At 52.7% G+C, this 21,566-nt stretch overlaps 1 protein-coding gene across 3 annotated transcripts in view; it reads right to left on the bottom strand.

Annotated features, from left to right (window-relative positions):
* Positions 1-5,409: 5,409 nt before the first annotated feature.
* Positions 5,410-21,566, bottom strand: part of TBC1D16 (TBC1 domain family member 16) — a 27,853-nt gene continuing 11,696 nt past the window's right edge. The window contains exons 4-12 of one of the 3 annotated variants that reach the window (XM_027904181.1): positions 12,191-12,388; positions 11,200-11,347; positions 10,001-10,168; positions 8,939-9,087; positions 8,388-8,522; positions 7,630-7,816; positions 7,180-7,359; positions 6,584-6,730; positions 5,410-6,068 (exon numbers count right to left, since the gene is read on the bottom strand). In XM_027904181.1, the coding sequence (XP_027759982.1) occupies positions 5,823-6,068; positions 6,584-6,730; positions 7,180-7,359; positions 7,630-7,816; positions 8,388-8,522; positions 8,939-9,087; positions 10,001-10,168; positions 11,200-11,347; positions 12,191-12,388 (1,558 nt within the window). In that variant the 3' untranslated portion in view covers positions 5,410-5,822. The remainder of the gene's footprint in view (positions 6,069-6,583; positions 6,731-7,179; positions 7,360-7,629; positions 7,817-8,387; positions 8,523-8,938; positions 9,088-10,000; positions 10,169-11,199; positions 11,348-12,190; positions 12,389-21,566) is intronic. The other 2 variants (XM_027904183.1, XM_027904182.1) reach the window with 2 other exon arrangements.

Below are 21,566 nucleotides of genomic sequence, written 5' to 3'. Positions count from 1 at the left end.
TCCCATCCCATCCCATCCCATCCCATCCCATCCCATCCCATCCCATCCCATCCCATCCCATCCCATCCCATCCCATCCCATCCCATCCCATCCCATCCCATCCCATCCCATCCCACCAGGTCTCAGTTGTCCATTTCTTCCTGTGCCACCAATTCCAGCCCTGCTTGTTCTGAGTGTTTTTGTGACCCAAACCACTGACAAGTGGTTTTTCAGGAACACAGAGCTCGGCACATGCAGACCCTCCTCGCCTGCCCCGCAGTGCCACCCTCCTGGCAGGGCTCAGCTCTGCCCCACACCTCTGTGATGCCTGTGAGCATCTCAGGGCATGGAACATCTTTCCAGCTGCAGTTTGCTGGAGAAGGGCGGGGTCAGGCCATGTTTGTGGCAGCAAGGAGTGGGGTGGGCACCCTGAGGTGACCCTGGCAGTGCCATGAGGGGTGACAGCTGGGGGAAGGCCCCAGGTCCGTCACCCACTCCCCACTCTCGGGAGGCTCCAAAGCAGCTCAGGAGCTGAGGGTGACGCTGCTGTGTCTGCACTGGGATGCTTGCTGGCAGATCCTACCTGCGTCAGCAGCTGAATTCCCTGCTCTCATTCCCGCTCTGGCAGCACCTTAACCCTTTCCTGCCACCCTGAGCTCCTCAGAGCTTGTGCCAGGGTAACTGGGACCCTCCAGCTGTGGCAGCTGGACCTGACCCTGTGCCCACAGACCTGCAGGAGGGTACATGGCATCTTTCAGCCTGGGGAAGCTGCTCCACACTCAGCTCTCCTGCACCCTTTCCGTGGCACCCCTTCCCCAGCATGTCTTGGCTGCACCTCATCCCAGCCAGGGTGGGGCTGCTCCAGGGGCTGGGACCCCCTGTCCCACTGTGCCTGAGCCCTGGGGAGAGCTGGCAGCACCTTCCCAGAGCTCCTGCTGCGCTGGCATCAGCGCAGATTTATCGCCCTGGCACAGAGCCTAAAGGCCAGCTGCTGTTTGGGCTGTTTCCAGGGTTCACCGCTGAAAACTTTTCAGTGCCCACCCTCACCTGCAATGTGTTGGAATTGGGTTCCTGGAGCCAGGACCCAGCTGTCAGAGCTGATTTGGGCCAGGCAACCCTCCTGGTGGGTGCCCTTGCTTCCTGGCATGCAGGCACAAGCCCTGTGTGTCCTCTGCAGAAACCTCTGGAGAGCAGAGAGGACTTTGGCAGATGCCCATCATCCAGCACCTCCCTGGCCACCTCCGCCACTGCCGAGGTGAGTCGAGCCCCGGCCGCAGACAGAAGCAGCTGAACTTGTTTGTGGTTTCTGAAAGACAAATTCAAGCCAAACAAAATCAAAAATCCCAGGAAGAGTCCTTAGGCTGCTCCTTCCCCCGCTGCTGCTTTGCCACACAGAGCAGGACCTTTGGCAGGGCCTGAACTTGCTGAATTTGGAAGGATCTGATGTACTGGGGCTCTGCCGGGGCCACCTCAGCCTCTGTTTTTCTTCCAGGTGCTGTGAAAACCTGTCACAGATTGTGTTTGTGTTTAAATGAGTGAAATGAAGGGCATGCAGAGCCCAGAGTGCCATGCTCGGGCAGGGCTGGGCCAGCCCCACAGCAGGATGTGACCCTGAGCTCCGGCTGGCCCGACCAGTCTGCTTTTATGACCCAAACAGAGCGACCCAGGGATTAATCAGCCAGCCCAGGGGGACAGGCTGTGTGCAGTTTGAAATTCTTTGGTGCTTGTAATAACTCAGGTGAGTCTCTTTGCTCTTGCGAACTGTAATTTTTCATTTGACAGGCAGCGTCGTGCGACAAAACACCCAAACAGCCACATCCAAACACACCCGGCCCCGGAAAGCGGGGCCAATCCCCCCCACCTGCCCGTGCTCCGCTCACAGGTGCTGATTTTCCCAGTGCAGCGAATTCCAGGGGTGGTTTGGCTGGACATCACTGCCACCTGCGTGGTCAGTGCTCAGTGCCAAGGTCAAACGAAGCCGATCCATCGATCCGCTCCCGTTCCCCCACCTGTGGGACAGCTCTGTGCCCCCTCCCAGCCTGGGGGTGGAGTGGGGCAGTTCTCTCCTCTCACCCCATGCCCAACAGCAGCCCAGGTATCACAGGACCATCTGGAGGTGTGGGGCTGTGCAGTGCTCCGCTCCACTCCCGGCGTTCCAGCTGCAGCCCATCGGGTTCCCGCTGGGATTACGGAGCAGAGCGTTACCACAGGAGCGAGGACTCGGTTTTCTTTTCTCCCTGCTCCCCTTCCCCTCAGCAGCGGGAGGCAGGAGGATGTGTCAGCTCGAGGCTGAGGCTAAAGAGGCTTACGCTGACTATTTACCTTCGCAAGGGTCTATTTTTGGCTGCTCAGCTGCCGCTAATGCAACGCTCAGGGCAGCGACCGAGGAGACGCCACGTGAGGGTCACTGTTCGTAGGATCCACTTTCCTCCTCTGTAGGGACCAAGCCCAGCTGCTTTTTTGTTCTTTGGGGTTTTTTTTCAGATGGCAAAGAGAGTGTTACAAAGGAAAATCTTGGGGGTAGGTCAGAAGGACCTTGGAAATCCACTGTCCTTTCACTGCAGAGGAATCCCACAGCTGCTCCTGACCCTACCCCAGGTGCTGCCAGGGAGTTCCAGGTTGGCTCCACAGACCCCTGTCTCCCAAACAAGCTCAGGAGGTTGTGAATCTCCAATGAGAGTTAAATGGCATCACGAGCTAATGAAGAGGCTGGAATGGGGTCACCAGGATGTGAGCACTGCTGGTCACTGGGAGCAACTGGGGACCTTTGTTTCCCTGACTATGGCAAAGTGGGGGCAGTGTGTGCCAGGGGCTCGGGGGGCTCCGATGGGAAGCACAGACCTGAAGTCTCCTGCTGGCAGCAGAACCCTCAGGGAACAGCAGGCACAGGAGAGCTGGCTGAGGTTGGCACACCAGTCCTGGCCACTCCCAGAGCTGAGCCCCTCTTCCAACAGAACCCAGCTTATCCCACGTGCTGGAAAACTGCAGTGCAGAGTCTTTAACTAAACGAATCCTGAGTGATTCCCACATTGCTGAATGACATTTTAATAGTGGAAAAATAATGCTCCAAATTATCTACTTCATCTCTTCCTATTGTCTTTTACTGGCTGGGAACGAGTGCTGCAGCAAACACAGCTCCGGCTCTTCTGGGAGGGGTTTGCTGGTGCCTCCCAGCCCTCTGTGGGCAGTGGGGAGCTCAGAAGGGGGCTGTGTCTCCCCGTGCCCAGCACCCCTCGAGCTGAGGAGGGGGCTGTTCTCCCCCTGTGCCCAGCAGGCCATGCCTGGCAGAGCTGGAGGCTGCGGCTGCCCCGGCTCCGCGGACGAGCAGCGGTGCTGCGAAGGCCTCGTGGCCATGCCCGTCCCACAGGAGCAGGCAGGTGGCAGTGGGTGGTGCCCGGCTCCTGCTGTCCCCACGGGGAGCTGGCGCCTGCCCCGGTGCCACCAAGCTGCTCTGCAGGAAGATGCTTCTGGCGCTTTCTGCCGTGCAGTTCTCCTGACCCAAATTCAGCCACTGCCACGTCGAGCTTCCATCTGGATGGATCCATCCAGTGCTGCCGCACGTCCTCAGGCTGACACGAGCGGGGCCTGGGGACAGCAACGCAGCCCCAGCACCCAACACGTCTCTGAGTGGCTCCAAACTGAGCAACTCAAGCTGGGGACGGTGTCTGGCCGAGTGCTGCCCTGCCCGTGAGCTGCAGCTCCCAGCCTGCACAGCAACGGACACACAGAGGCCTCACACACACTTTTATTATTCACTGAAACATCATAAATCTCGACTCCCTGCCCCAGAGCAACGAGCCTCAGCCCTTACAGGAGGTGCCACCTGCCAAACCCCACTGTAGCCTCGGTGCCTCTCACACCGGCTCTCTCAGAGCTGTGCCATCCTGCAGTGGGTTTCCCCACTGCTCTCATCCAGGGGAAGGTTTTCATCCTCTGAATTAAAGGCACACAAAGTGGGAGCCAAACTGTCCTTCAGCCACACCACAGCCAGCCCTCGGTGTGGTGCCTGCAGCGGGGCAAGGCTTCTTCCCTTAGGAACGCAGCGAGCCCTCGGCTTGTGCTGGCCTCACACAGAGCATCCCAGCTCCAGCCTCACCTCCCAGCAGCTACAGGGCACGTGGGCTCCAGGACAGGCTGTGGGTAAGGCCTTGCAAGGGATTTTGAGAGAAATGTGCTTGTCAGGTGCAGGAACCCCCAGCACTGCACGAGGACAAGGGGGTTCCACAAGTGCTACTGAGGGAACAAACGTGCCTGAGAGGCAGAGCTGGAAGTGAGCATGGCCTCAGCCAGCCTGCCCAGGACAGCTGTGTGGGAAGCAGTGAGGAGCAAGTGAGACAGAGCAGGACAGCCAGGAAAGGCTGCAGACCCCCCTGTGTCACTGTCACCTCATCTCCTTTTCCATTCTTACAGGGAAACTGTTCCTCTGGCTCTGTTTGGCACAAACACTGGCTCAGGACACACCTTTGGAGGCCACTGAATTTGGTAAGGACCTTTGGCAACAGGGCTCAAAGCCCCAGCTCCACTTCTGGTTGTAAAATTTTATAGCAGACAAGAGAAGAAACACGCTGTCCTTTCAAAAATACCCCAAGGGAAACCTTTATCAGATAGAGCTCAGCAAAAATGGCTGCAACGAGGCAAGTTTCATTTTCACTTTGGGATGGGGAACAGGGTGCACCACTGGCACCAACTGAAGAGCCTAAAGCCCACAAGGAGTGTATGTGCCACAGCCTGTGGCAGTGATAGGCAAGGACAGTAAATATTCAGTAATTGAGGAGAGCCAAAGGAAACACAATGGGAAACCTACTGGAAACAACAGACTAAAGTGTCTGAAGTCTGTAGTTGTCAGCATAAAGAAACAGCTTTGCTGTAATGTCATGGAATCAGAGAATCATAGAATGGTTTGGTTTGGAAAAAAACCTTAAAGCTCATCCAGTTCCATCCCCTGCCCTGGGCAGGGACACCTTCCACCAGCCCAGGTTGCTCCAAGCCCCGTCCAACCTGGCCTTGGACACTTCCAGGGATGGGGCAGCTTCTCTGGGCAACCTGTGCCAGGGCCTGCCCACCCTCCCAGTCAGGAATTTCTACCCAATACCTCGTGAAGAAGAAACTTTGGACAGTGTCTGTGAAATACCCCAACTCAGAGCAGCAGTGCTGTGAGACCTGGGGCTGTACACTTTCTGTACAAACGGAAAAAAAAAATCAGCCAGCCAGTATATCCTATAAAAAAAGCCAGAGACAAGATCTTGAGGTGACCAGTCCTTCCTCGCCGACAAAGCAGACACCTTCCCTGCCATCCCAGTGGTCTGCAGTTTTATTTTTGGCAGATTATAATTAAAATGGTCTTTATGGCTTTAGAGAGAAGCCACGTTTTGCACGTTTTGGTTGAAGCGGAGAGCGCGTGGTGAGCTCTGGGTGAAGGGCAGAGCCTCGTCCAGCTCCTGCCCCGCTCCTGCCCGGCCCCACCAGCACTGCCAGCTGCACTTGGCTCTCTTGAGTGTTCTCGTTTCTCATTAGCAAATAAGAAAGTTCTGGTTGATAACCAGTCCAGTCCCAGAGGCAGAATAAAAAGTCCTCGTTAAGACCTAGAAAAGCTCGTTTCTAACAAAACCAAACGCAAACACGTGTCAGCACAGTTCCTGGGTCGATGCCTTTTGCTCAAGTTCCACCATCCATGCACTGGAACTTGCTTCCCTTATAGAGTGATTTAATTCCTCTTCCATTTCCCACCTTCCAGTCTTCTCAGGAATCTTGACAAGCTATTCCTCCATTTTTGCCTTCAACATTTTTTCCTATGCACATCCTTCCTGCCCTTCCCTTCCGCCGTCACACCCTGTTCCTCTCAGCTATTTTCGGAAGGCAAAGACATCCCGTGTTTTCAGGCCTTTCTTGCCTTCACTTCCCGGTCTAGGAGAAGACACTTCCACCAGCCCCCCGTACGGGCAGCTCTCGGATTCGGGGTGATGGCCGGAGCACTCCACGGCGGGGATGAAGCCGCTGTCCCACATCCCTGTCCCACACAGCTTGCAGAGGTCGTGCAGGCTGCAGGGGATGCGGGGCAGCAGGTGGAACTGATAGAGCAGACTCCTGGCCTAGAGGGGAGGGAGAGAGGGAAAACATTCACTCCTCACTGGGGGATGAACACGGGGAGCTGAGGTGGCCCATGGCTTCCTCTCCCATCCTCGTGTTTGGCTACCTGAGCTGCAGCAAAGGTGTGTCCCTCTAACACAGGGCTGAGGGGTAACTGGGACAGGGGGAAGTCACAGGGGCTGTCACACACCACAGCTCATCCCACAGCCCCTGTCACTCCTGCTGAGAGGGAATGGGGACCATGGCACCAACAGCTCTGTCTGCCCTTTCCCTGAGCATGGGCACGGGTTATCCCAGCCAAGGGTTATCCCAGCCAAGGGTTATCCCAGCCAAGGGTTATCCCAACCATACTGTTGGCATATCTATCCCATCCCATCCAGGCAAAGAGCAGCATCCCACCCTCCTGGGCTCCAGCCAGGCACAGGGATACAGGCAATGAGAAGCTGAAGCATCAGTCCTGGTTTCCTCAACCCTCTGACTCATCTCTGGACCCGAGACTCAGCACCTGGGTATTTACCTTCCTGAGTACGAGCTCCCCATTCATGTGCATGGCCAGGTTGCTGAAATGCAGCAGCATCTGGTCAGTGGCCAGCTGTTGTTCAATGACATCATCCCCGTAAATCACCACGATGGCCACGCAGATGAAGAGGTGGAAATAGTCCGTCTGCAATGAGAGCACAGGGGCTGCTGTACAGCAGGTGGAGGCAGAGCTCTGGCTTCACCTCCCACCCTCCACAAGTGGGTCCTTGATGAGAATTTTTGCTGAACCAAAGCCTCTTCTCCTCACAGCATGGCAGCAAAGTTTGCACCACAGCGTTCAGACCAGACCAGTGATTTTTGGGAAGACGTTTCCCAGCTGTGTAAGAGAAGCTTGAATATCAAAAGTGAGTGTTCAGTACTTCCTGAAACACCTCCTTTTGAAACAGGACATCCCCAAGGAGGAGAGGCAGGCAGGGCTCCATCCTCCTGCTACACAGATACAGTTCTTCTATAGTTACAGACCCTCTGTAACACTGATTTATTGTGGCTACTTTGCCACTAAGAGCCCCTCTGGAAATCCTGCAGTGCCTGCTGAGGGTGAGGACTCAGCCCTGCCCGTGCCAGCGGCCTCACCTGGTAGTGAGCCCAGCAGGCCTCCCACATGCGCAGGGCCTCGGCCTCTGGGAACTCCCGTTTGAAACACAGGAGGATCCAGCGGTGACAGAAGAGCATCTGCAGGCCATCCTCCCCCAGGGCAGACAGGTGCTGGTGGAAGCGGGGGTGCATGAGCCGCAGCAGCTCGCGCAGGTACATCTGGAAAAGACGCTCTGAGCTGAGGCCCTGCCTCGGGCACAGGGACTCGTACCACCCTCCCCAGTCCTAGAATATGGTGTGTTGGATGTGACCCACAAGGATCATCTAAGTCCAACTCCTGTTCCTGCACAGGACAACCCCAAGGATCAGCCCAAGGATTTTGTGGCTTTGGGATGTGACTTGGCATACTGGAATGCAGGGAACTGCTTTCTGTGACTGGGGAGAAGAGAAGGCATTGACAGAGAGCAGGATCCCAGCATTCAGCCTCACCAGCTGCTTCTCCATGTCCTCATCCCGGGGGGAGCTGATGAAGATCGTGTTCTGCATCAATCCCACAAAGCACCAGAAAGTATCCGACTCATCCAGGATCTCTGCCAGGAGTGGAGCAACCAGGTCAGACATGCCCTGGGAGTATCCAATGGCTGGGTTAAATACTGCATAGTTCAGCAAGATCCTCCTGGAGCAGAGACACAAACAGGGAGGAGGGACAGGTGAGGGCAGGTGACAGCTGAGCACAGCCCCATCCCTTCAGCCCAACCCTCACCACACAGGCTGAGCCAGGATCAGGACAGGAGACTCACAGATCCTCTATCTAAAACATTAACTTTTGAACACCTTCTGTTGCATCCCACTATCCCTAAAAGAACTGCATCTGGAGGCACAACAGATACACTAACACTGTCTGTAAGTGTGACTCTCACTTTTTACAAGTCCCACCCCTGGAGCAGACTCCAGTGTGCTCATCCTCCATCCCATCAGGAGAACCACAGACCCAGGCACCTGCACACAGCCTGCACAGCACCCCTGTGCGTGCAGGGAAGGTTGGGGATGGGAGCAGGGTTATTAGATCCAGAAGAAAATGGCTGTGGAAGCACTGGGAGCACTGGGAAGGCCTTGTTGTTGCATCCCTTGATTCCATCACCAGCTGCACAGCGGGTGCTGCTCAGCATTCCCAGGCAGCCTAGGGCTGGCTGACAGAGCTGTGAGTACGCTCAGCAGCACCAGGCAGGGACACTCAGACACTTCACCTCATCGTCTCCACGTTGGGGTTGTCCTCCCCTCGGAAGAACTGGTTGCTGCGGTCAGTCCTCACCACGTCCTTGTCCACCGTGAACTGCACTTGACGCCAGAAATCCTTCTGTTCATCCGGAGTCATGGACAGCCTGGAAATGGAGCAGCAACAGGAGACCATGGCCAAGAGAGGAAGATAGTTGCCACAATGAACAAAAAGCCTCATGTCAGTCAGTTGTATTTATAAAGAAATGTATGCTCCCAATTTCTCCTTCAGTGTTCTAACTCAAGCCTTGTCTGTGAAATGTTTCCCTGCGTGGTACTGACGAGCCTGTTTCAGAAACCCGAGTGAGCTCTATGGTTCAAATTATTATTATCAAGTTATTATTAGTTCCAGAGCCTCAGGAGGTCAGCAGAGCCCAATACACCTCCTTCACCATCCCTCTCACTTCTTTACTCCAGCTTCTCCTGATGCAAAGGGGGCAGAGACTCTGCACCATCACCAGCAGTGTCACTGTGATGTCCAGCCAGCGAAGATGAGCAGGGGAGGATGATGATGGTCTGCTACCTTTTCTCCTGGATCTCAAAGTATTCCTTCCTCTTCTGCAGCCTCAGTGCCTCCCTCTCTTCAGAAGTGGACTCGTAGCTGTAGTAGTGCAGCAGAAAGGGCCACACCTCCCCACGGATGGAAATATCAATCCCACCAAAGAAAATGGCCTGGAACAAGGAGCAAAAGTTATGGCTGGTACAGTTTTAACATTCCCAAATACAGCAACAAGGAACTGCCCGCTGCTGTGCTTTGGTGCCTCTGCAGTTCTTTCCTGACAAGTGACGCCTTGATTCAAGCTCCTGCAATTTGCACATGTTTAGAGGGAAAGTGCTGGCCCTCTATTCCCAGACCAGACACAAATCGGGCTCATTTCAATGTCAATAACCACCCCCGGAGAGGCTCTATGATTAACGTGTCGTTCTCATGTCACGGCTTAATCCCCAGTCCTGGAGACACTGCACTGCACTGCAAACTTCCCTCTCAGAGCCCAGCCCAGTGCTCCCCCTGGCCCAGTGCTCCCCCTGCGTTATTTCATACAGCAATCCCAGTTCCTGCAGCAATCCCAGTTCCTGCAGCAACCCCAGTTCCTGCAGCAATCCCAGTTCCTGCAGCAATCCCAGTTCCTGCAGCAACCCCAGTTCCTGCAGCAATCCCAGTTCCTGCAGCAATCCCAGTTCACTCTGTGATTTGGTCACACATTCTGCAAACACTGTGGGCACTGGGCACTTTGGTTTATTGATTCCAAACAGCAGCAGAAGTGGGACAGCTCATCCCTGGTCATGGATGGGAGATACTCCACCATCACAGAAACACAGAACAACTGGGGTTGGAAAGGACCTCTGCAGACCACCCAGTCTAACCCTCCTGCCAAGGCAGGGTCACCTGGAGCAGGTGACACAGGAACATGTCCAGGTGGGAATCTGATGGAATCTGCTCCAATCCCACAAGATCTCCAGCCAAGGCTTCCTACACCAGTCTCCACACTCCCAGTTCTTGCCCCCGGCCTGAAAGCAAACTCCTGCAGCTTCCCCCTGGGGACTTGCACTCTGCAGCAGGAGAGAACAGATGAAAACCTCTCACCTTCTGCAGCTTGTACTCCTCTTCCACCTGTCCAGATTCATTCAGGTGATGGAGCCAGGCAGACACGTCGAGGCGCCGGTACGTGTTCTCCTCCGGGTGGGTTTCCGAGGAGGGCAGCTTGGGACGGCGGATGGAGAACTGCATGCAGGTTTTCTCATCAGCAAGCTGCTGAACAGGGGAACACAAACCAAAACTGGAGGCAGGAGCCAGAGAGAGCAGCAGAGTGCGAAACCCAGAGCAGGGAAACCTCTTTGCATGGTTCATGTAGGATTAAGCACTGAGGAGCTGCGCTTGGGGAGGTTTGGGCTTTTTTTTTTAAATTCCTACCATTACAATAACAAGAGTGATTAGAATAATTAAAAAATCTGAGCACCACAGAACAGCTCCATCTTAAAAAAAAAATAGTTTCCATTCCTCCTCCCATCTTATCCCTGACCTGAAACTGAATTAATGCTGCTTACAGCAAAACTTCCCCCTGCCAGGAATGCTTGCAATAAATTACATATGATTGGCCATATACAAAGGGATTGCTGTTAGGCGAGCGGGGAACGGCGCTGCCAGGCTCTCTGAGGGCACTCATGATCCCAGTGCAAGACTGCAGCTGACATTTAATTTAAAAATCAAAGGTTGCTCAATGCAAAAAGTGAGCCCATGCGACCATAATAAGAAAAGCAGCGGGGGGCTCTGTGGGAAGGATGGAAATTTAAAAATCACTGTTTCTAATAAGCACATACAATATCTTAAACGGATAATTAAAGAGCTCTTATCACATTTGTATGTAGATTGAACAAAATATGGCAAGATGCCTTGTCAAAACACTCTCCAAAGCGGTGAGCTGCGCGTCATAAGATGGATGAAAGGCTCTGACAGAATTTCTGACCTACCACTGCAGATTCCCAGCACCTTCCACGCCTAAAGGGCAGTGCTGACCTGTCAGGTCTAGCAAAATCACTACCTAAGCAAGTCTTCTGGATGATCTTACCCCATATTCCACAGGTGGAACAGCAATGGATGGGGACAAGCAAGTCCAAGAGAGACTTCGTGTCCGACTCACGTTCCATCCTAAACACCCAACACATCACAGCCTTCTGCACGACTTGGCAACGTGAACTTAAAGCTTCATTTCTCCAAAACACAAACCCAAGTGTGAAACATCTGCTGGGAACCCCTTCTCTGCCCCAAGAACCCCACTCAGGTACCTGGTCCTTGAGATGGGTCTCTGTGCAGTACTTCCACTGCTGAAACACCTCGGACAGTTTATCCAGGCCACCGTGGTGAAAATGGAAGATCTTGTACTGGCTCTCCCTGCTTGCAACCACCAGCTGTCCACAGGTGCACGCCTCATCACTGCAGGGAACAACAGGAGAACAACCTGCACGGACTGCCCAGGACAAGGAGGGGCCAGCAGGAATGGGGACCCTCGGGTGAGAGACAGTGCAAAGCAAATCATAACGTGCAGCACCAATCTGCCCCTTAAAACGGGGCACAGAAACAGTTTTACAGCTCTAGGACTCGGTAATCCTTATGGGTCCCTTCCAGTTGAGATATTTTATGATTGTTTGACATGGCCATAGCGACCATTTTCCCCAAGAAGCTCTGCTAGTCCCTGGTAATGGCACTATTTTTACCCTTCCTTCACATGAAGGAATTAAAATTTGTCTTGCCTGGAGACAAATACACAAGAAGTCTGCCCCAGAAACATTAAGGCAGTACACAAACTCAGCTCCTAGGGATGTGCAGACTTGCTCTCACACAGCTTTGTCCAAAGAAACAGGGAGTGAGAGCAAAAAGAGGGAGTAAAAATGTTTTTGTAATAGTTTGAAATAAATTTAGTAATAATCTGAAACATCACTGAAGAGACTGAAAGCAGCAAGACACTAGGGGAGCCTGGTGAGGGGCAGGAAAAGGAAAAGGTACCACAGGTAAAGATTTTTTTCACACCTGCAGGTTATTTAAAGCATTTTTGGTAAGACAGTTAAGAGCAACCTTTAGGAAAACCTATTAGGAAAAAAAATCCTTTTGACCCCATAACTGTAATTCAGAGTCTCTCCCTGGGAAGGCTGAGATGTGCTCTCCTGGAGACAACCATTCTGGAAAGGCTTCCAAGGAGGATTGCAGAAGCCATCTGCCCCCAGAATCCCCAGAGCCCCGAGCCAGAGCACACACAGCTCACACACAACCATCCAGTACCTGAAGAAGAGACGAAGGGATCTCATTTGTCCCAGGTCCACTCTGAAGACACCACAGACCTGCTCGAGGGCAAATACCTTCTGCTGTTCATCCCATCTGGTGCTCTGTGTCTGCCCATTGTTCTCCTGGAACTGGGCACTGGTGTCGAGGCTGGAGGCAGAGCTGGTGGAGCAGGTCATGCGATTGTCACACGTGTCCCTGTGGACAGAGCAGCGCGTCAGCCACGGGAGGCTGCAGGTACGTGCAACCACCACATTCAAAACCTTCAGGCAGAGCTCTGAGATGGGGATTCAGTGCAGGCCCAAGGAGCCAATAACCGACAGCCCATGTGAGAGATTAAGTTATTTTTATTTAAATTGATTCTCTACCATCACAAAAAAACATCCTGATTTTGGTCTGTTCCAAACTGCACACAGAACTTGGGCAGAGCCAAACTCACTCCTCAAGACACTTCTGAGAAGGCAGAATTAAGAAGCTCAAGTAATGCCCTCAGCTCAGCTGCTCCTCACTGGGATGGGGACAGGAGGTGTGAGTACATTCTGACGGCAGCATGGACCTGGGATCTCATCTGGGAAGTTCCCTCCATGACCAGTAGGATCCAAAGATGTTTTCCCTGAACTCCAGTTTCTCATTATGCCTTTGCAAGTGGACCTGCCAAGCCTGGATTCGTGTCTATAAATTCCAAATGGTTTCCACTTGCAGCCTTGAAACTTGGGGGAGTTAATGATGGGAAATCACACCCGAGCTCTTCAACGCACCACAAGGAGAGTAAATCAACCCAACCCTTTCCCAATCCACCCCAGACCTCCAGCTTTAAATCAGACTAAGCTCAGACTCAAAAAACCCACATGCCCCCACCAGCCCTGATCCCAAAAGAAAAATACCAGTGCTTTGGGAATGAAGTGAATGTGAAACTGTGAGCCCTCAGCTCGTAAAAAGGCCAATGCACGTGAACAATCTCTGCGGGCTCTGAATGGGCTCCGCTGTGAAATCAGGGCTTGCCAGACAAGGCCAGGAGCAGGTACAAAGCAGCCCCCTGCAAGGCCACTTTATGCCATGTTTTCTAATCCGCTTATGCAACAATGTGGGCACTGAGGGCTGGGAATCACACACTCAGCACGCTCTCCACACCAGTGTGCGGCTCCAGGGCCTCTTCCGCAGGGACCAGCCCTGGCAGGGACCAGCCCTGGCAGGGACCAGCCCTGTGTGCCACGTCTGCCCACGGCTCAGGTCGCTGCATTCCAGTGCACGGGGCTCTGCACAACCCAGTTCGTTGTGGGTTAAATTTTTAACCGAGGCCCTTTGAGCCACCCCATTCCAATGTGTAACTCAAACACTCTGGGAGCAGATCCCTGAGCCCCTTCCTGCTCCTGCAGCACCCTCTGCATGAAACCAAGGCTGGTTGACTCCAGCTAAAGGAGTGACTTCGCTGCTCTGGGCACCAAGTTCTGACGCTCCAGTTTTTGGAGAGAAAGCAGCAAAGCAGAACTTACATTCAGGCCATTTGGAGGATGAGGATTTAGAAGTGATGTGGCAACAGGGATCACACTACACACCCAAACTCACTCAGAGAGCATCCACAGCAGGTTTTCCAGGTTAGACACCAGGATACCTCCAGTCTCAGGCACAGTTATGCACCTGCCTTGGAAATTTTTCCATGAAGATTGTACTGTCCTTTGTGAAAAATCAAGCATTACTTTTGGATAAACGGTCAAAATGTAACACTTTCTAAACCATTCAGCATCTCATGTTAATGAGATGTAACTGGAGTCCTGGTACAAGACACTTGGGCTGGACTGCCTGCTAGAAGCAGCTGGTATTTATGGAGCAACACTTCATAACAGCCACAGCTGGTTACACAGGATTTTCCTGGAAGAGATGACTCAAACTAACTCAAAGACTAAGAAAAGGCAACCCATTTTATAAAACTCTTGCAAAGACGAGCTGGTCAGCATGGCAAAAGGCTGGAGGATGGGTTGGTGGGAGGATCCTTGGCCTGTGGGTCCTTGCCATGGAGATCAATGTGCTCATTCTTCACGAGCATCATCTCAAACCAACAGCAGCAGAGAACTGCCAAGGAACGAGTTACAAGTAGAGCTGAGCAGGCTTGCTTTGATCCCAGGAATTCTGCAGCTCCTCAGTACAGAACACCACTGCCCACTGCAATTCCTTCTGCCACATAACCCAGACCTCAGGGGCACCAGCAGTAACCTGGGACCTGAGGGGCTGCAGAGCCCGGGCACGGCGGTGCTGGCACTGCTGTGTTTTCAGGAAATGCTTCTGAAGACAAATGTTTACAGTTCACATTCACTGGTGACAAGCTCGCACACGCACCCCACAGACACAGAACCAGCTCATGTGAGTGGATTTACCCTCTCCAGACAGAAAAAGGCACCGAGGGTAAGTAGGGTGCCTCAGTGTGTGCAGCCCAGGGAAATTCCGATGTTTTCGTTGATGTAGAGGGCGAAATCTGAAAGAGACACCTGTGCCCCCTGCCCTTCACAGGGGTTGATGAACATGAGCATTCATACGCATGACAGATGCAGAGATAGAACCACCTTGTTCACTGGTGCTTACCGAGTCAACCGGGAAACTTGGAAAAAACCCTCACTGTGTTTAAAATTACTTTTTTCCTATATGTATTGATCAAAAAAAAAAAAAAAGAAAATAACCCACTGGACTACTTTCAAAAATAATTTTAATATCGAGATCATTCTGGATGTCAGTAACAACAAGCATCATGAAGCTAATTTTGTGGATTCTGGGGAGTCCTCTACCCTGGCACTCAAGATATACAGATGCAGGGGTAGAGTTTATTATCTGTCGGTCTGTTCTATCTGTTGGATGAGGAAATTATCCCAGAGTGCCATGCAAAAGCAGGGAGCTGAAGCATTGCAAGGCAAATAGCCGGAGGAACATTCCAGAGAGACTTTGGGTTGAGGGATCCAGGAAAAACAGAGTGCCAGCTAATATACAGCACTGCTCACAAAACAACAAGTGCACTGGGCCATGGGAATAAAAGGGACAGGGAGAAAAACCAAGGAGGATGAGTAAAACCTGAGGCAGGAAACCAATGGACATAGTTACGTGGCCCTCATATTTTTGGGCCCTCCTGACAAGGACATTAGGGGGCTGGAGTGTGTCCAGGGAAGGGAATGGAGCTGGGGAAGGGTCTGGAGCACCAGGAGCAGCTGAGGGAGCTGGGGGGGCTCAGCCTGGAGAAAAGGAGGCTCAGGGGGGACCTTCTGGCTCTGCAATCCCTGACAAGAGGGGGGAGCCGGGGGGGGTCGGGCTCTGCTCCCAGGGAACAGGGACAGGAGGAGAGGACATGGCCTTAAGTTGCACCAGTGGAGATTCAGGTTGGATACTGAGGAGAATTTCTACATCAAAAGGGCTGCCCAGCCCCGGCACAGACTGCCCAGGGCAGTGTTGGAGTCCCCATCCCTGGAGGGACTTAAAAGCTATGTGGATGCTGCACTTGGGGACATGGGTTAGTGGTGGCCTTGGCATTGCTGGGGAAGGGTTGGACACGGTGATCTTAGAGGGCTTTTCCAACACAAACAATTCTGGGATTGCACTTGAGCCTTTTCCCTTCACCATTACTCTTGTCTCAAAACACATCCCATTCTTGCTGGGGAGCAAGACCAGGTGCTGATGTATTTTCTCCTCTCAACAGTCAAGTACAGCAGCCAACCATACCTATGCTCCTCGAGCCGCTGTAGCCCTCAAGGAGCCACTGTCCCACTCCCACCACGTGGGACCTGCCGCACGCCCGACCGAGGAGCTCCGACACTGCAAGGGACGTGAGCGATGGGACCCAACCTGCTGCTGAGTTAATGCCCTGGGACACACCCACAGCACAAAGAGAGCTAAACCCACTTATTATTTCTGTTCCTGAGCCGGGCCAGAGACCTGCCCTGATTACCTGGGAAGCCGATTTCAGCAACAAAGATCTAATAACTCATTTTACAACGTGATGTGACAAATGTAATTATAAGAGAGAAAGGGGCTGAAGGTTACAGCCATGACGTGGCAGTCACCCGAGCTGTCAGCGTGCACCACCTGATTCCCAGAGAGCCTCCTGCAAGAGCCAAACCCTCCTCACAGAGCTGGCTCTCCATCACCATTGTGCTAACCTACGCTGTCACTAATAACAGCTCTCCCACAGCCCCAGCATTCCTGGCTTGGGAAGCATCATTTGCAGACAATGAGTATCATCATAATGTATGAGCATCCATGTAATGGGAATTACATGCCCCTTTTCCTCCCCAGGGGTTAGTATTTCTCCATTTCTCCGCTATTCCCCACAGGCACTGACCTTCTGGGCTCCTCTTCTTCCCAGCAAGGTGAAACAGCTCCTGACAGCATCAGCTGCTCAGACAGACAGCTTCAAACAAATAATCCGTCAATAAAAGTTCAAAGCTATCCTGAAATGCCTAAAAATTTAGTGCAGTGGCTGTATAGAGTGAGGCAATATTGGGCAGCTGGAACCCAAATCCATTGTTCTGATACAAAAATTGCCCCTGATGATATACATATATTATGAACTGTGAAACCTGCTGACTTCAGTGACATAAAAGACACGCAAAGGAAACCAGATTGGTTACTTAGTATTAAAAAAAAAGGTGTCAAAATGTTTCTGCTCACTCTGTGTAACCTTGCAGAGCAGGGCTGGAAGGACACTTGTGGGACAGCACCAGCTTCCCACAGAGTGTGGCCACACAGAGCCAGCCACAGACACTCACCTGAATCAGCACAGATGAGTAAGTAGGTTGAGAACTGTATTAAATTCAGACTTTGGCTGAAAATATTTGGAACTTGAAGTTTCCGTGCCTCAGAGAGCTAGAACAGAATCGATTTCCACTGACCACAGTGACTAGGGAACAAGGTGTTGGATAGTCTGGATGAAAGCCTATCCAGGATTTCTGAAATTAGACGTCAAAACATTCACATGTGGAAGCATTTTTATATGTCCACAAACACAGGGGAAACAAATCTAACAACTCTTCCTATTTGTTGGCGAAACCTGGGAGAAACTTCTCAGGCCGTTACGGTACAAAGTACACGGATGTCAGCGTGGACTTTCCAAAAGCTTGTTCCACAGGCTTTCCATTGATCTGTTTGCTTTCAAAACATAAATTTCCTCACGTTGAACTGCACTAAATGCTATTTAGTAGCTAATTAACTTTCTGTGCTGAAAACCTCCTGTAATTGCACTTCTTTCACCTTTTTGAGCCTGCGTCCCCTGGGGAACCCAAGCTGTCCTACGGCATTTGTTCTGCTCATTTTTATCTCACAGGCACAAGTTCCTTCCCGACACCCAGCTGCCAATCACGGTTGCAGAGGTCACTGGAGACCAAATTAGGAGCACTCTGCCTCTGACAAACTTGCTTTGCTTAGCTTGTCGTAAAGGGAAAATAAACGGTTACGAAAAATAATTGTATCCTTTCATGCAGGGCACCAGCAGATCCAAGCTCTTCTCCAAGTCAGCACATTGTTGTTAGTCACTCTTTGGGTCTGTGTTATTAACAGCATGCAAAGAACAAGCTGTTTACATGTGAAAAGAGTTGGAGTCCCTCCCTCACCTCGCACAGGGACGGCACAGAGGGGTTTGTGGTCTCCAGCCGTGAACACGTCGGCCACGGCCCGGCCCAGGGAGCGCAGGGACCTCCACAGGCACCCTCTGACCTTGGGCTGTAACAGCAAGTTCATGATCAGGGACGGGGCTGGGAATTAACATCAGCTCTGCCAACACCAGCCTGACAAATAAACCACTGTAACACGACGAGGGACTCGCGGAAACCCGATTATGCAGCTTTGCCTTCTGACGGGCGTAATTGGTTTGTCCTTGAGAAATAAAGATCAAACCGATTTGTTCTGCTTTACGGGGCTACTGCAATCCGTGTTTACAGCACCCTGCCTGCTTTCCCAGAGCTTCACAACTACCTGGCAGAGGTAGAACATGGCTCACTATCCCAAATGTTGATGACAGCAGACACTGCATGCGCTGGAGTGGCTGGGGGGGAACCCAGTGGTGCTGCTGTCCTGCCCCACACCAGGAGGAGGGTGAAAGCCTCACCACACTGCGGGCTTTGTTGCTCCTAATTCATCCCTCCAAGACCTCAAGCCTGAGGGGAAGCTGAGCGATTCCAGCCAGCAAGAGGGACATTAGAAAAACAGCCCCACAACCTCCGAGGGGTTCCCCCAGTGCTGTGAGTTGAAGCAAAAGGAAAACAAAATAAACCCAGAATTGTTAATTATTTAGATTGTAAATGGTAAAGGGAAAAAAAAATAATCAGAAGTTTGTAGGGAATTAATGGGTGTTTTAATCTCTTTTCCCCAAAGTCTGGAATGTGATACATATCTACCTCCAGCCAGCAGACAATCGATCTACTTTCACAACTGACACCTCTGCACAGGTGTAGCTGCTCAGGTAAAACCAAACGAGCTTTTTCAGTTTTTCTCTGTGACTTCTTGTTGCAGGGAGGGAGCAGGGGCAGAATGAGCAGTTTGATGCTGATGAATAAGACACACACAGTTGAGAGCAGCCAAACCCAACAAATCACTTAGAGCCGAGCGGGCGCTGCTCAAGGATGCAAATGTTACCTTCAGTTTAAGGGAGGAGAATATTCCAGAAGCTGAATGGTGAATTTTTACAATCCATGTAGAGAAGGGGCACCTCATGCCTGGGTTTCTGCTCATTAATAAATCAATCGAAATGCAACACTTTTAAAAAAAATTCCTTAGATGGAAAAAGTGATTTCTCAGCAAAGCCTGAAAAAGAATGTTTGCTTTTCAGCCCATTCCAGTCTGGAGAAGGGGACCTTTCTTGCTAGTGTTTATTTAATTTTTTAAATCAATGGATTATTTTGCTTCTTTTGCTTTCAGTTCTACCCATGCAAAAATGAAATTCACCCCTAATTATGCTAATTACAATCAAGCCTTCAAACCCCTGCTCCCTTGAAAGCCCTGTAGATTACCTTTGTTCTTATATTCCTGGCTCTAAGTAATGAACTGGGAATTTCAGGGGGATGTTTTAGTGGCAAAGTTAACCAACTCCCCGGACTCTGCTGCTGCCCCAGCGTGAGTTGAGCCAGCACCACCCAGGGAGGATTTCACTGTTTCCACAAGACAATGTGGATTTCCCAAGGGAAGAGCTTGCTTCAAGTAGCAGAAAAGGGAGAGGAAAGAGGAGCGCTGCCTAAAAGCATGTTCCAGAGTTATTGTAAATGCCTAATGCTGGGATAATTGCAAGGCCCGAGCCAAGGAGACAGAGGCCGTGCAGATTTGTTTGCATATACTGTGGTGCTTTGGAGGGGACATGCTCTTTATTTTGATCCAGTTAACACAATTCTTCCCTCACAAAGCTGTGGATACCTGCCAGCGCCATTTATCTCTGCTCTCCATTCAGATTTCTGGGCGTTGTGATTGTATAAATAAGTAACAGAAGAAATGTAAGAATATCCAGGGAAAAGGAGGGAGCAGCCTTGCTGATGAGGACTTGGGGGTGCTGGTGGGCGAGAGGCTGGACATGACCTAGCCCAGAACTCCCCCCTGCCCGGGGCTGATCCCCAGGCCTGGCACGGTGTGGGGGGGTCAGGGCTGGCACTGTGTGAGGGGTCAGGGCTGGCACGGTGTGAGGGGTCAGGCCTGGCATGGTGTGAGGGGGTCAGGCCTGGCATGGTGTGAGGGCTCCATGCCCGAGGCAGGCCTGGCACGGTGTGAGGGGGTCAGGCCCTGGCACGGTGTGAGGGGGTCAGGGCTGGCACGGTGTGAGGGGTCAGGCCTGGCACGGTGTGAGGGGGTCAGGGCTGGCATGGTGTGAGGGGGGTCAGGCCTGGCACGGTGTGAGGGGGGTCAGGCCTGGCACGGTGTGAGGGCTCCATGCCCGAGGCAGGGCTGGCATGGTGTGAGGGGGTCAGGCCTGGCACGGTGTGAGGGCTCCATGCCCGAGGCAGGGCTGGCATGGTGTGAGGGGGGTCAGGCCTGGCACGGTGTGAGGGCTCCATGCCCGAGGCAGACCTGGCACGGTGTGAGGGCTCCACGCCCGAGGCCGGGCTGGCACCGCCGGTCCCCTCGGTCCGGCCCGGCCCGGCCCATCCCACAGGGGGCAGAGCGCGCCCCCTGGCGGTGCCGCCCGGCGCGCTGAGGGCCCGCGGTCGCGGCCCGGCCCGGAGCGCCTCTCTGGGCCGGGACAGGGACCGGGACAGGGACCGGGACAGGGGCCGAGTCTGCCCCCCCGGCACTCCCCAACCGCGCCCGCTGCCCCAGGACCCCGGCGGGAGAGCGGGTCCCGCCCTGTGCCCCCATCGCTCCCGCTGCGCGGCCCTCTCGGGCATCGCCCGCTCTCGGCACGGTCGGTCCCTCTCCTGACATCCCAAATAAAGAGCTTCACGGGCCCTCGGAGCCGCAATTCCCGATCCCGAGTGAGCTGTCACTATATTCTTCCACTGAAATCTGGCAGCGAACCAACGGAGGGAAGAAACAAACCTGTTATAATTAATGTTCTTGCTGTTCAAATATTTATATAAAGCAAGATAGAGCCGTATGCCTCTGCAATCTCTTGGATCTGTCCAACCTTCTCAGCTTTGCAGCGGGGAACAACTATAATTGATTACAGGGGGCTGCTGATGGCTCAGCCCAGCTCCCCTGCCCAATACCTGACTCCGTGCAGACCACTACTGCCTTGGAGAGAGGTTACACTGACCCCACGACACAGACAGAAGGGAGAAAGGACTATCCCTTTCATGGAAGAAAGATTTGGGGATATTTTTTTCCTGGGCATGGGTTTGGGTACAAATGGAATTAGGAGCTTTGGTGTCTTACATCATAAATGGCATCAGTTCAGGCAAGTCCTGGGGAATTGGAGCCTGGACCAGGCACCCCTTGTGCTCATCCCCAAGGCTGAAATCATCAAAACTGAGATGCTGCAAGAAGTTACAGGAGATTTTCAAGTCTGTGAGCAATTCCCCCGGTTCTACAATAATCACTTCTGTTACAACAGCCATGAATTCCCAATCTCTTGATGACTCCAGGGCTCCTGCCAGTTCACACTAATTTCAGCTCATTTCCCTCATAATTTTCCCTCCTGTTTTTGCTGCAGAGGTTGGAACAGCTCTAAGCCCTTCAGGTGAGCTGCCAAAACAACATGATGCAACACCATTCCCTGCTCCCACCTGCTCCCGCCGCGCCTGCCGCCCTCCGCTCCCCGGAGCAGCTCATTTACTGATGAGCTCCTGGGAAGAGGTTTAACAACAGGATGTGCAACACATCCATAAAAATTGCATCAACTGCAATGCCAAGGAGTTTTTCCCTGCGCTGTGAACTTTGCCTGGACTGTCTGTGATGGATCTGCTGTGTGAATCCACATCTGCTG

This window comes from Empidonax traillii, unplaced genomic scaffold, assembly GCF_003031625.1.
Source record: "Empidonax traillii isolate 1590-97213 ecotype Southwest subspecies unplaced genomic scaffold, ASM303162v1 scaffold1015:size517714, whole genome shotgun sequence".
NCBI lineage: Eukaryota > Metazoa > Chordata > Aves > Passeriformes > Tyrannidae > Empidonax > Empidonax traillii.
The sequence above is the reverse complement of the archived record's forward strand: the minus strand, read 5'-3'. Positions and strand labels throughout refer to the sequence as shown.